This window comes from Hippocampus guttulatus, chromosome 22 (assembly GCF_054856545.1).
Source record: "Hippocampus guttulatus isolate MCC_2025c chromosome 22, RoL_Hgut_1.0, whole genome shotgun sequence".
Taxonomy (NCBI): Eukaryota; Metazoa; Chordata; class Actinopteri; order Syngnathiformes; family Syngnathidae; genus Hippocampus; species Hippocampus guttulatus.
In genome coordinates, this window is record NC_141282.1 from 3198494 (window position 1) to 3212788 (window position 14295).

A 14295-nucleotide genomic window follows, 5' to 3' on the forward strand; every position below is an offset into this window, starting at 1 on the left:
AAGGTAACGACGTATAGATTTTCGGAATTAATACAAATAGATTTTTAATGGAAAATCGTGCTTTTTTACAAAATTGAATTGTGAAATACACTTCCATCAAAGCTTTATTCTACATCTTTTGCTGTGGATTTACTTCCGCTATTCAAAATGCTAATTCTGGATCATTTTAACTGATTAATTCTGAAAACAAGTGCTTTTTGTGTGTACACCCTGTATTCTGAAATTGGACATTCAGGTATGGGAACATAAATTGTGAGAATTTAGTGCTTGTTTGGTTTGAAATTTATGATAATCTTTTATTTGCCCCACGCTGTGAGAAATTAGGTTACAATGCCCAAACACAAAAACTGTCATTAAACCCACATAATGTATCCCATATTCAGACTTAAGAAAACATTGTTCATAGTAAGCAATGTAATCTGATCAAACCCGCACAAGCATCACATGTTAAATATTGCACAAATACCGATTTTTTTCAAATACACTTGAGCAATTAAATACAATTCAAAACAGGCACACATAAAGACATTCCATCCAATAACAGTATTTAAATCTGTTGACAATAGATTTTCAATTTATAATAGGTTATATCCAAACACAATCTGTTGTGGGAATTAATCCAATTCAAGACTTTAAAATGGACATCGGCCTTTTTAGTGCTTTTTCATCGAGTCCAGGATACGCAAAATATGAAGGAAGAGGTTGATGATGTCCAGGTAGAGATTGATTGAGGCCAAAATGTGTTCCTCAGGGGAGAGCTGCTTCATCAGCAGGTGGGTGTCATAGATGATGAAACCGCAGAAGACGAGCGCCCCGGCCCCGGCGAACAGCAGCTCTGTGCTGTCACTGTTGAAAAACACCTGCAAAGAAAACCAAGAGGGATAGACAGTGAGGCTCTATCAAGAAAGCGAAGTGGACTAAAAAAAATAAATAAATCAGTTAAGGCTCTCTTTGTGGCAATTTTGTGAAATCTCTGAAGAGTCGCCATTTCCACCGAGCATCAATGACACAGTCAACTGAACAAATGAAACTGAGGCCATGTCAAATCGATCCACTCACTCTCATAACGCCTGCAATCAAGAGGATCCACAAGGCGGAAAAAAGGCTGCAACACAGAGCAAATCATTAAACAGGGACCGTAAATCTCGACGCGCGTTTTGTCCCTTTTTCAGCCAACTTACGCTGCTCCCAGTTTGGTGAAATCTCTCTTGGACTGGAAGGTGTAGGCGGTCAGTCCGGCAAACACGGCACAGGTCAGGAACAAGGCTTGGAGCACGGTGGAATATTCGTAGAAGGTCACTGTTCAAAGAGCGTGGCTTCGTTATCACGGTGGTCTAACAAAGAGATACTCTTCAACGGTACTTTGGCTAACGAGTTGAATTCGTTCCGTGACCAAGCTTGTACTCATATCAATTTACCTCATTGAAATGAATTGAAATGTCATTCATCTGTTGTACTTACAAGCAGTGGCCACTGAGATCGCCTCAAGCAAAGTCTGTGAACAATACACAAGTCATTAAAAACCCTCAGATGTCAACCGATAAAGCAGTACCCATCACTTACGAATACAAGCAGCAGGTAGAGGTTGACGGGATGCTTGTGTCTGTACACGGCCAAGGCCAGAAGCAGGACCAGAGAGCCCAGAGCGGAACCCAAAACAATAGCAGGGCTGCACGTGGAAACATGTTGATTGATGTACACACAACTTTTAAGGCTAATGTATTCAAACCCAACTACGTTGTCATGTTCTCACCTGGCATGGACAAAGTCCTTGATGGTCTGACAGAACATAAAAAGGGCAGACGTTCCCGTCGTTAGAATGATCTGCAAACTCAGGAGGGTGTACACCTTCCGGAGGAAATCTGAAAAAAAAAAAAAGTTAGAATTAGGAAAACAATCTTATCGTTTTAAAGCGATAAGTTTTGTTTTCAACGTGCAATTAAGGTCCCACCCACAAAACCAGAATGGCAAGACTGCGCGAGCAAATCGAATACAGGCATTGAATTGACAATAAACGAATATACACGGAGGACTACCCAGCAAACAATTTGGTTGTTTTACATCAATACATTCACGGGAACACTGTAAACAAAATGGAGAAATCCCGCAGACCCGTACGCTAGCTAGCGGCTAGGTTTTCGAGATACGTCAAAGCAGCTACTTCACGTACCCATTCGTATCTGGACACTGGCTGTAGCAACATTTGTGCCATAGTTGAAGTCATCTTCAATCGAAGACCTCGGGTATTTTTCACTGCTCATCTTGAAAACGCTCTCGGTGTCGTCGTTGGTCCTGAAAAACAGCTGATTATAAACCGAAAATTGACGTGGGATTAGGACGCGGGGCGATGACGTCACCGAACATTGTAAATACAACTTTTTTTCAGCAAACCTTTATTGAAAATGTATGACGACGGCTGCTTGATAGATTTTCAATTTTTTTTACTCGTGGATACACCAGTTTCTATCTTTCGTGTACTTATTCCACTTAAATGTCTATTCTTGTTTTCCACAATTGGCTTGTAAATAGACAAGTACTGATTTCATAGAGAAATACAGCAAAGCCAAATCTTGATGTACTGTACATTTTGACACTTATTTTGCACAGCTTCATTTGTAAATAAAGTTTCTGTACAAAAACAAGACTTGTCGGGACCATAAATGGACACGTCCTGCAATCGTAGCTGCGCTGTTGCATAGCTGGAAGTGTCGCGGGACGTGTTACCAAGCTTGTCCGCTTGTGCATGTCCAATCCGCGGGCTCATGTTTCAGACAGTCACCCGCAGCCTGTCACTTGGTGGTCGCCACCGCTTTTTTCTTTACGTCGCGCTCCTGCTCTTCCTCCCCACTGGTATGTCTCCGTATTTTGCATTTATTTCGTAAAGCTGATGTTTATGTAACAGTTCCGAATGCGATTGTTTATCAATACTGCCCTTCAAAACGATGACTTGCATTTCAGGCTGCAAGCGGGGGCTGCAGGTACGTCAATAACAATGTCATAAACACAGAGTCGAGCGATTCCTTTTGTCGCCACGACAACCTAAATGCGATTCGATGTTTGCTCGTTTGACAGGAGCCAAATTATTATTATAGTGGTGGATGATGGGCCACGAGAGGAGTTGAACTGATGCACACAAAAGTCTCTGCGTTTCAACATGGCGCCTTCTCGATCACTCCAGCAGCTTGTGTAATTGTACCACTAAAAGTTTAATTTCCATGAAAAGCAACAATGCCTCAGATAGTGTACTTGTAATGCTACACCCCTGCCTTCATTTAGTGTCCGCTGAACTATTAATATTCAAGTCGTCCCTGCCTCTGGTTGGAAACCCCCTATGCGCAGTATACGTTGCTTGCAGCTCTACTTTTTTTTCACACAAGATATTTGTTTAAAATAAAAAATAAAAAAATCCGAACAGCCATGCATGCGTAATGCGTTACTCATAACGACATTGTATCTGTCGGATTGACAGACACCAAAGACCACTTTTATTTGAAACACGACTGTCCTGCAAATGTTCTAAATTCAAAATCTCCCAAACAGCACAAATTGTCATCCCAATGTTTGGACAAATAATTCAGCCTACTCTCTGTCTCTCTATAGTGTGACAATCTCATGGCCGCCCTGCTCAGACGTGGGCTCTTCCTGTCCTTGCACCGTCTCGCTGGGCAAGGCAGCGGCTCAGTCTGTCGCCCTGCAGCGTCCGCCATTCTGCTAGGTAGAGTGATTTTTTTTTAGCTTTAGTAGAATTACGATAACTGGTCCGATTTCTTTTTGCTAGTCTTTTTTCAAAACATTTTCCACCCATCCACCAATTTACACTCTCAAGAGCGAATCAACCACCCACATGAAATTTCCCGCTCAACTGTCACCATCCTAATAACTTTATTTCCTGTACGGAAATGTTTACGTAGCGTTTCAACATTTTTGTCATACAAGCGCACTTAATGTGATGACTTTAAAAACTCTTCAAACACTTCATGACAAACAACTATTACGCTATTATACATAAAAGACTACCTCTTGAAGTGACAAGCATATAGCAGCTAACCTGTTGCCTGTAGTAAGTTAGCAGCTAGCATGAGAAGCTAACGTGGCAGTCAATCACTCGATTCGGTGACTTTATTCACGCATAAGCAGTCTCATTGTATTTCTAGCTCGGTATCGCTCTCGTGGTTCTTGTTGGACTTTTCATGTTCGTCTGCGGCCATTTTGTGCCCCGGCCTAACAAAAAGGCTGCTTTGTAGTTAGAAAGGGAGTCAAGCAGAGGGTTGGTTTGTGACCTAAATACATCTGATTTGTCATCTTGACATCCATGTCGCTTCTATTAAATCTTGGGCATCAAGCCATCATCCGCTAACATTTTGCTTCCTTTCTAGGTGTCAGTTCCGAGTCGTAACCATTGCTTTCCATGTCTCGCATGACCTGGGAATCCCAAATAACGCCCCCCCCCCGTCCGTTATCGTGACCTCTTACGTGTTGTTATCTCTCCTTGTGTCTGCTCCTCTTCATCCAGCCCAGGCCTTGTTGTAAAGCCCTGCTGAGGAGGGTGTTTTGATTCTAGTGGTGGTTGGAGTGTCTCTCTTCAGCAGCCATGTCGGGCTTCAATCTTCTCCATCTAATAAGCAAGAGTCAGCCTGTGACTCTGAGGTCCTGCAGTCTTCCCTCAGGTCCACTGACTTGGGTGCCGTGTGCCTGCTGTGCTCTTGCCTCTCTCTTTAGCCTTTAACTTTTGGCTGGCGTGTCAGCATGTTCTAACAGTCCTCGTCCGTGTGTGTCTGTGTTCACACTGATGCGCTGCTTTCACTGGTTTTCTTAATTTCCATCCAACCTCCCTGGGCAAAACAATCGCGCTGACACTTGAAAGTTTCCATGCAGATCTGATCAAAGGTGTTGGACCTCAATTTTTAGGAACAAAAAAAAAAAAGAAAAGTCCCAGTGAGGTTCCCAAATCTTCCACGTAGCGCTGATTACTTGCTTGTGTTTGAGTCTTAAAGTGGAAGCACAGGTTGAAAACTGGGAAGAATGGACATAGAAACAGCGACAAGCAAACTTTTTTGCATTTGGTACCATTACTTAAATTGAACACTACATTGCAAGTTATTGATGTTTCTTTGTTTTAAGGAGGGGGGGGGGGCAGCTTAACTCCTGGTGCTGAGCTTCTCGTGGCATCTTAAAACAATAGAGGCCAAATGGGAGTGCGCTGCTTGGCTGCAGTCAGCAGAGGCGCTGTTGAGTCACTCAACTAGTTTGTGGGCCATAGAAGAAAAACACAATTGGGGGGGGGGGGGGGGGGTCCTTCAGCTCCACATGATTTCCCTGCATTATTGTTCTATTCAACACCGAAGTGAAAACAGAAATTAAGAATATTGAAAGTTAAAAAAAAAGATGAATCAATCATTAGCTGCTCACAGCGCAGAAACATTATTATTAGCGCAGATGCTAGCCTTAAAACAGCGACAAAAACATCTGGGGTTGTCACAGTTATGACAATTAGTGCAAGAGCAAGTCGATAATGGACTGGGAAAAAAAAAGGTTGCAGCATATTATCAATTAACACAGATGTATGCTAACACTTTAGTTTCATGGCTGTTTGTGTTGTTCGTTGTCACACGCGTAGCATCTGGGCGCTAACAATACAAACCAAATGGTTCACTGCTTGGCTTCCTTGCAGCTTGCACGCACTAGATGGGTTTGACTTTGACTAATTATACACCTAATTTTCAAGGGATTTGCTTTGGATCATATCCCGAGGAGAAGAAAAATCCTTATTGTCGCAAGTTTCAATGAAAAGAATAATCGCACTGCTTTAATTGCTGACTGCAACTGAGTTTAATATCATCAATCTTTCCCGTAGGAGCTGCTCGATCCAAGAAAACATGGCCGGTGACCTTCTCTCAGGAGGAGATGAAGAAACGTCTCACACCCATGCAGTATCATGTGACCCAGGAACGAGGAACAGAGAGGTCTGGGCCTTGAACCACTTGCCAGACACAAATAGGGTGTCTTTTTGTTCCGCCGGGAACTAATTTTATTTGTTCCTCAGTTCACAATGTTAGCATGGAACTATATTTTGTTAGCATAAAATCTAGCGCAAGATAGCCCTTGAACAACAACAAGAAATGACATCTAACATTTTTTTCCCTTGTTCCAAATGATCAAAACAGGTTTCATTTTTAATTGACAAAGAATTTTTCTTCCCAACTTTTGTACTCAATGATACTTCTATTTAAGGACGACTCGCTAATACCACGTGGCAATTCTTGGTCATGCCACCATCTTGCAACTGGGATTAAAATTTCGTCCGTGTTTACCTTTAAAGTATTTACATGACTGACATGCCTTCAACTCCACCTGTCCAGATTTTATATGTCAACCTAGTATCGGTGTTGCTGTATCGGTGCAATTTCTGACTTGCAGTACAGGAACCGGCACCGGTATACTGTTATATTTTTGGATTATTAATTTTTTTTTTTTCGCACAAGTATCTGTATCTCAACTTCAGTCCAGAGCGTGAGTACTTTTTCCACCTCTGCCTTTCTTCCTTATCTGCACAGTGCCTTCACTGGAGAGTTTACGTACCATAAGGAAGAGGGAACCTACATGTGTGTAGTCTGCGGTGCACCATTGTTCAGGTGAGGTCTTTTCTGCATGCGTGGCTTAACGTCGATGCATAATATGTGTTATATTTAGGGTGTTTTTACTTTTTCTGAAAAACTGGAATTCAGACTTTACCTCTGTGTAGGTTAGCTGAAGCTAGAAGGAGACAGTGTTTTTATCATTAACACAGATTTTTTTTTTTTTTTCCAGTTCAAAAACCAAATTTGACTCGGGGTCAGGTAAGAGCAACCTGAATAGATTCCTCAATAGCTTTGCGATCATAAATTCACGTGTGGAGAGCCGCAACATGACTTTCCCCATTCATGACACGTGCAGGTTGGCCTTCCTTTTTTGACCTTTTGAAACAGGAGTCCATCGATGTGTCAGATGATTTCTCCTATGGGATGCACAGAGTGGAGACCACCTGTGGCCAGGTACACTAACGACACTGTATAATATCTAAAAGACGCCAAGATTTTTGCGACTATGTTCCTATAGTGATGCAATCGCTGTGTACAGAAAAGTATCCCTTCAGGGATATTTTTGGGATCAATCTCAAATCAATGAATCACTCGATTAAAATAGTTATCGAGTAATTTGTTTAAATAACCCAGGATTGTCATTTGGGTTATTTTTAACCAGCTATTTTAAGAGTTATGGTGTTCCACAAGGTTCAATTTGGGGGCCCCAGTTGTTTTCATTGCATTTGCTGCTCCTGGGTTACAAAGTTAAAATTTTCTCCATTGTCGGTCCCCCCCTTTGGAATTACCTGCTGTGAAACGCTAGGTATGCCCCCCTCACTGTCCATTTTAAAAACTCATCTTAAAGCGCATTTTTTATTGTCTGGCTTTTGGCTTCATGTGAATGCAGTGCGGGGCCCATCTTGGACACCTGTTTGATGACGGTCCAAAGCCCAGCGGAAAACGTTACTGCATCAACTCGGCCTCGCTGTCTTTCCAACCCAAAGATGCGGATGGGGCCTCTGGGTCCGCCTCCACAGGGGCCGCCGCAGAGTCCTCGATATCTGAGGAAAGGACGGAACTATAAGAACCCAGCAAAGCTCCTATCTAGTGTGTGTTTGAGTCAACGGTTCCATCAATTTATTATAGTTAAATCTATTCACAATTTTGAGCTATATTGGTAAAAGCAAGGCACACAAAATCTTTTCACATTCAAATAAGACTGACCAAAACTATGACACTCATGTTCACCAATAGCAAATGTACTCACAGATGGATGATGTCCTCTTTCATGGAAACACACACGTGTTTATTTTGAATATACTAGTCTATTTTGCGTGTACCTTTGATGATATTTGACACTTTTAAGGTGCGATTAAGGGTCTCAGGCAGAGGCAGAGCATTTGGATTGTGTTTGATGTGGACTCTATTTTGTATTTTATTCAAAAAGGGATTTATTATTAGAATTATTTTTTTGCACAGCTTGAAGTGCCGCATTCAATTGATGAATAAAACTACAAAATAATATGCCTGATTCTCTTCTTTTTTTTAAAAAAAAATCAGTAACTTTCATTTGTGGTTGCCGTGACAGTTGTTTTTACTTACATTATTTTATTATTTTTTTTAACTTACATTTAAACTCATAACTTAAGCAAATATATTTGGAATAGATGGAATTGTAGTCATTAGTATGTTCCACTGTATTGTGGAATGTACTACTGAATGTACTACTAATGAAACCCTGAAAAAGCTGCTTATTTTAAACCAAAATTGACAACAGCTACTTAAAAATGTTGATAAATGACAAGGTTCCTGAATGCCTTGTTAAATGAGAACTAACATCATTAAGGTATGGGTCAAAGGTCAAAAGGACATGCTACTGTATATGTACATCAGCCAAGGATGCAGTTGTTTTGTTGAGTGACCAGGAAGACATCGAAAACAACTAAATGTAACTACGAAAGATTGACCAAAATGCAGTTCTGACAGAAATACCAAAAAATGTACTTTTATAAAACCTGTGGTGGGACAAGACGTAAAGTTTTAGACAAAAGGATATGAAAAGGAAGCCCGAGGATAAGGATCTAGTGGTTTGTATTTTATGAAACGACAAAAATCTGCAGACCTACCTTTTATGTTGCATAGTTGGTCTCTATGATGCATTCCTGGCATCATAAAGGCCAACTTTTCACTTGTAACTCTTCCACATAGTTCTAGACGGTCACATTTCTATTTCTCATAATTTGGTACAGGGGGAGGGAGAAAAAAAATGACAAAATGGATGCATTTTTTCAACTCCCACCCCATTGGAGCCATTTCAAAATATGGAGCAAGAAATAACCGATGCTGTGTTTCCATTAATGAAGACGCTTGTGTCGAAAGAGGTGGCATTCCAAAAAACCGAACTCTTCATCCAGAGACTGAGGTTTGCCTTGCGGAAGAAATTTGAGGGTCACTGGTATCCAGAAAACCCCAGTAAGGGGGAAGCGTACAGGTACCGCGCTGCAATAACAGCCCAAGAAATGACTCCAAATTATCAACTGAGGTTCACGTCTCCCGTAGGTGCATACGAGTAAACCAGTACTATAGCAATGACCCAGAACTACTTCGGGCTTGTCATGAGAGCGGACTGAGGTTCTGTGACCTGCGACTGCCCCTTGATTTCACACTGTGGATAAACCCCGGCGAGGCTTTCTGCAGGTGAGGGTGGCCCTTTGTAGGACAAGCTAAAAAAGTCACGACAGCACTTTGAATGCCTGTTGAGGTCAAAGTTGCATCGCAGTACTTCGTGTGTCATCGTCTGCACTGCCACCTGTTGGTCAGATGTTGTAAGTGCAAAAAACGTACTCCGAGAGCCAACAGAAATTAATTGCAGGTGCCTGTCCGTTTTTTCTATTTATTGTATAATACCTGACAAAATTATAATTGCTACTACCATACGTTTTCTTGACTTCCTGTTGTGTTTTTTAAAGGCTAAGAGTTACGTTTATAATTTTTTTAAATGCGCGTTTATGCACTTGCGAGTCAGTTGAGCGAGCGCAGCCTTTGACGCGCGGCTGTTTGAGAGACAATACGCTTCAGATGTCTTTTCGCTTATTTGGAAACCGTGCTTAAGATCAATAACAGATTTTATGTTTTTGTACTTCAAGCCAAGTCAAATTGAATTAAACTCACCCATGGGTGAAAATGTTTTGTCTTTGTCCCTTTCACGTACACGGAAGTTGACCCGGAAGTACATAAACAACAACAACAAAGGTTACGCTTGCAAAAAAACAAAATAATAATAATAATAATAATACATTTTATTTATAAGCGCCTTTCAAGACACCCAAGGACACTTTACAATAACAAAAAACACAAAACAATACGGGTTGAGCAGCGGCAGCCAAAAATAATAATAACTTGGCGTTATCTCGCAATCGATGCAGGGAACGCCAAAGTTTTTTTTCTCTTCCAAGTCACCTTAGGGTCTCTGTCCGACATCGAGAGGAAAAATGGCAAAATATTTGATTTCGTCGTGTTAAATCTCTTCATGTTTCTTATATGTTCGTTTGTAGGATTGGTGAGGAAAATCCTCCGTTCTCAGTCGCGACTGTGACTGCCATGTATGAGGAATACTTGGCCCAGAAGCTGTCAAGCACTCCGGATAGCGAAATGTCCGACTCCAACTCGTGTTCTTCCTCAGATAAATTGAATTGTTGAGTCACAATCATTTGTTTTTTTTTTCTTTTTAGTTGAATCCTCTTGCTCCCGCCTGGTATCTCCGGCTTTCCCGAACCTACTCGCTCCCGCTTGGTCTGTCGCGGTACCAAGGAAAAATCCCACGCTTTTAATATTTTCAAGCATTGTCTGACTGCTTCAGTAAGAAAAATAAAAATGAAATGAACCCCCCCCCCCACGCCAAGTCTATTTTGTATTTATGTAACAAATTGATTTATTATTATTTTTAAGAGTCAATAGAACGATCGTCCTGAACCGACTTCACAAAAGCACGTCACAGGCATGTTGTTTTAAAACGGTTTCAACCTTTTCATGCTAACCTGTAACCCGAGAACATGATAAGCTGTCCACTGTAGTAACCGCAGCCCCTCAGAAGGTTAAAATTGGAAAATGTAAATTCCGGTTGAATGACAAAATGTAGTTTTTAGAGGCTTGCAAACAGCATGAGGGTCAAGTTGTCTGCATCATGTATTTTTCCAGCGCAAAGGTTTTAGCGGGGGTGTCAAACTCATTTTCATGGCTGGCCACATGGCAGTTATGAGCCCCCACTCCCTGCCCCCCGAAGGGGGGCTGTTATGACTCATATAAATGTATGATAAAAGACAAATCCGACTTCACGCAAGGTTATGACTTTCAGACGTCAAATCCCCAGATTCTTGTGAACAAGTCAGTGTGAGAAGCTTTAAGAGCTCTTCGCTCAATGTTGATTTACGACACACCGAGCTCGTGTTTGACGCAAAGCGTGGCAGGAATGTCTCGGGCCTTGTTGGAAATGTTTCTCCCTTTGGAAAAACACTTGGCCGTCGAGGAAAAGCATGCGGAGGCCTTTTTTTTTTTTCAGGTTTACAGCTACCGTGGATTCCGAGTGGTTTGAGGAAATAAGCTGAATTGCTCGTACCCGATTGGAGACATTTGCCAACTTCTCTGTGGAGAAATCCAAACACGTAAATCATTAAAGAGGGGCCTATTTTCCGCAAAACATCTTACGTAAGACGTATTTTCCAAACGACGCAACGGAATAGTACTCTGGTTTTTGGATTTTAGTTTTTTTTTTTTTTTTGCAGTGGTTAGTGTTGCTCTTGTATTCACAATTTCGCACCAAAATGACGTTCATGGATACAAGTAGAGGGTAGCGCTCAAAATAAATCAATAGTAATCTCGCCCCAAAAGGTGTGTAGATAAAAAAGTCACTTTGGGGTTCTTCGGCGTGGGTGCAGTCATTGAGAGCCCTCGCAGGTCTATTAATAGCATCATGGAGGGTCTGCATGTGTTGGAATGGGGGTGGGGGGTGCGAGGTTGATGTCATCCCAATGGCCTGCACACTTTAAATGCGGATTAGGGAAAATTTAAACATCCGCCCGCTCAGACGGGCCTGGAACATGTGAACAAAACAGGCACCTAAACAGACTACATTGAAGTCCTACTAGAAAGAACACCACAGGCATGAATTTGCGTGTTTCCGATTTGTCATTTTTAGTGAAATAAAACAAAACAAAAAAAAAAACAAAGCAAAACTGCCAATTTCTGTGAAGTTAAGAAGTACGCGCTCCATGACCAGCAGAGGGCGTTGTTTCCTTTCGAGAAAGTGAGACGAGCTTGAAATAGCTCCTGATAAGAGGCGTGAAAATGTAATTGTTGAGGAAAATAATTATTTCCAAGTGTTTTTGTTTGTTTGTAAATGTGTAAAAATGAAAAAAGTCGATATTAATTTCCAATATTTGAACTTTGGCAAAGGGAATCTTGGTGTTCAAAGGTCCTCAGGTAGGCTGAGAGATACCTTCTGAGGCACACATCAACGTTGCACTCTGACCTCTGACCTCTGTGGGTGTATGATGGCCGGATTCCACAAATCCATCAGAGTTCATCAACATTGCCCACAAAAACAAATTCGGTTCGTTTTACTGCCCTTTTAAGGCAGGTTTTTATTTATATATTTTTCTAAACTGCTTCAATTTAGTTTCGGTATCAGTTGTAGTTTTTTTTAAAAATACATGTGATATTTGTTCAGTGCAAAAAAAATAAAATTTAAATAAAATATTTTGTAATAATCAGTAATGCCAAAATAAATATATTGAAAATGAGTTACTCCTTGACGTAAGAATGAATTGAGTGGGCCAGCAGCAGGACTGTTTGAAAGGCGCTCCCCCATTTTCATGTCCTTGGAAAAACTTCCCAGGCTTGTTGGAGCAGATCACCGCTTGTCTGACAGGACAGGCCTCTAAATCCTCAAAGCTTCCTCCTCAGGTTTGTTTTTTATTGCCCCCCCCCCCCACACACACACACATTCCAGTGTCCCTAATCTTCATGGATCCTGTGTTTTGTGGAATGTAACACACTCAGTGCGCCGCCATGTACGCGGAGGAAATAGTTGGGACGGTGGAAGGCCAGGAATGACTGCGGAGTTTGTTCGCAGCATTTCCAAAGTGAGAGTACGATCTGTCTGCAGGCCTGTGTTTCGTTTGTTTCCACGCATTAGTTTTCAGTTTGAATGCTAAATGACGCACTTTAAAAATCGCTGATGGTTTAACAGATTAAAAAGGATGAATTATTCAATTCCAACACTTGGGTTGAACATCGATTTACCTCTAAAACAGTTATTAGGATCCTCGCTTACCAGTAAAATTATTTCAACAAAATTGAACGAGGCGCTATGGGCGGGGAAAAACAGCTGAGATTAAAATCGGCTCCACCTAGTGGTCAGGAGGGGAACTACGGATTGAAAGGGCTATTACTCTGCTTTACAGGTAAACGTGGGTGGAAAATGTAAACTGGGATTGGCTACGGTAACACGAGATCTCACTGAGAAGTCATCGTTTATCCTAACATCCACAGTCAGGCTTTCATGAAATAAAATACACCAAACTTCACCCAACACATTGGTAATACAAACAGGGAAAAAGGCCACTATGCACGTACCTCCGCCAGTGCCGCTCTACCCTCTAATGTATGATGTCTATGTGATTTTTGACGCGCTGTATATGCAATTGTACTCCACTCTCCATATGCTATTCTGGGGTTAATCCCACATGCAACACACACCCTATCGGACCGACCGCCTGACATCTGGATGGCTTACTTTATCTCCCGCCGTCTATATTTAATGTTCTCATTCCTTCCCCTGACAGTGGGGAAGACGTCGCCAGGATGTTGTCCTTGAAAGCGCAAAAGCAGGAGCTGAAGAAACCTTCTGCTGCATTTAATGGACTTGAAAAGACACAAACGGAGGGGGGGGGCAATGACCCCCCCGCCCCCCCCCCGCAGCAATCTTTTCCGAAAACGCTTGTAATCCGAGAGCAGATAGAAAATAGGAATTCTTAAACAATCCTAAGTGTTTGGCAGATGGCCTCTCAGCACTGTGCGCTGTAAATGCATGACATATGTGCCGCTGCTTTGAGAGAGCCCGGGAGGGACACGTCTGGAGGGGAGACTGTTAAAATGGACTTTGGGTGGCGCGGCGGTCAAACTCTCATCTGGTCCCGTGCTGTGAATAGGTCCTTTTCTTGCCTTGCCAAAAAAGCGCGGCCAAGAATGTGGATGTTGAAGTCACAGTTACTATTAGCAGCCGACACAAAAAAAAAAGTCCGCGCCGAAAACCACGCTGTCCATCATGCTTAAGTTGCCCTCGGACGCACTGTAACGAAATTAAAGGGTAAAGCTGGCCACTATTTCCTCGTCGCCAACAATATGCAGGAAAACACTGAAACCGCGACCGGCATGCGTACACACAAAAACATGCGCGACGCACACACACACATGCCATGTGTTGATGACAGCTGTGACATGTTGCCAGGAAATGAAGCGAAAGGACCCTTAGATTTGAATGCAAAGTTCTGTTCACAACGTTACCAAAGGGGAAAATTTGGGAGAGTCGCAAGAAAAAGAATTGCACTTTTCCGGAGGAAAAAAAATTAGTCGCATGAAAAAAAAAAAAAAGTATTTGTTGAGAGTTTAAATTTGTTATATCAAGTGATTACTGTAAATACTGAGTATTTCATCCCCCCTGCACAAATTAATTCTT

The 14295-nt window shown here is 41.9% G+C and overlaps 2 protein-coding genes and 1 pseudogene across 4 annotated transcripts; 2 read left to right on the forward strand and 1 right to left on the reverse strand.

Annotated features, from left to right (window-relative positions):
• Positions 1 to 27: 27 nt before the first annotated feature.
• tmbim4 (transmembrane BAX inhibitor motif containing 4) lies at positions 28 to 7622 on the reverse strand. Its single transcript, XM_086103331.1, has 8 exons — positions 7489 to 7622; positions 2171 to 2292; positions 1754 to 1862; positions 1564 to 1669; positions 1462 to 1495; positions 1182 to 1299; positions 1060 to 1105; positions 28 to 860 (listed from the first exon to the last, which is right to left on the reverse strand). Exons 2-8 carry the CDS (start codon positions 2259 to 2261, stop codon positions 654 to 656), a joined length of 711 nt encoding a protein of 236 aa, XP_085959457.1. The 5' UTR covers positions 2262 to 2292; positions 7489 to 7622; the 3' UTR covers positions 28 to 653.
• Positions 2701 to 8084, forward strand: msrb3 (methionine sulfoxide reductase B3). 3 transcript variants are annotated; one of them, XM_086103333.1, is made up of 8 exons: positions 2826 to 2850; positions 3601 to 3715; positions 4514 to 4667; positions 5855 to 5963; positions 6555 to 6632; positions 6808 to 6836; positions 6934 to 7031; positions 7468 to 8084. In XM_086103333.1, the coding sequence occupies exons 3-8, from the start codon at positions 4592 to 4594 to the stop codon at positions 7642 to 7644; spliced, it is 567 nt and encodes a 188-aa protein (XP_085959459.1). In that variant the 5' UTR covers positions 2826 to 2850; positions 3601 to 3715; positions 4514 to 4591; the 3' UTR covers positions 7645 to 8084. The 3 variants fall into 3 exon arrangements, with proteins under 3 accessions (XP_085959460.1, XP_085959458.1, XP_085959459.1); XM_086103334.1 differs by lacking the exon at positions 3601 to 3715 and having other exon boundaries at positions 2701 to 2850; XM_086103332.1 differs by lacking the exon at positions 4514 to 4667 and having other exon boundaries at positions 2707 to 2850.
• Positions 8085 to 8822: 738 nt separating this feature from the next.
• On the forward strand, positions 8823 to 10442 carry LOC147186063 (protein BTG3-like; annotated as a pseudogene).
• Positions 10443 to 14295: the final 3853 nt, after the last annotated feature.

What these genes read in the sequence shown, in the direction of transcription:
- tmbim4 (XM_086103331.1), bottom strand. Translation starts at nt 2,261, where the DNA reads ATGAGCAGTGAAAAATACCCGAGGTCTTCGATTGAAGATGACTTCAAC. An exon ending in CAGTGTCCAGATACGAATGG is followed by an intron (nt 1,863 to 2,170) that starts GTACGTGAAGTA and finishes TTTTTTTTTCAG; the next exon opens with ATTTCCTCCGGAAGGTGTAC. An exon ending in TTCACCAAACTGGGAGCAGC is followed by an intron (nt 1,106 to 1,181) that starts GTAAGTTGGCTG and finishes TCTGTGTTGCAG; the next exon opens with CCTTTTTTCCGCCTTGTGGA.
- msrb3 (XM_086103332.1), top strand. Translation starts at nt 3,613, where the DNA reads ATGGCCGCCCTGCTCAGACGTGGGCTCTTCCTGTCCTTGCACCGTCTC. An exon ending in AGCGTCCGCCATTCTGCTAG is followed by an intron (nt 3,716 to 5,854) that starts GTAGAGTGATTT and finishes TCTTTCCCGTAG; the next exon opens with GAGCTGCTCGATCCAAGAAA. An exon ending in CAAATTTGACTCGGGGTCAG is followed by an intron (nt 6,837 to 6,933) that starts GTAAGAGCAACC and finishes TGACACGTGCAG; the next exon opens with GTTGGCCTTCCTTTTTTGAC.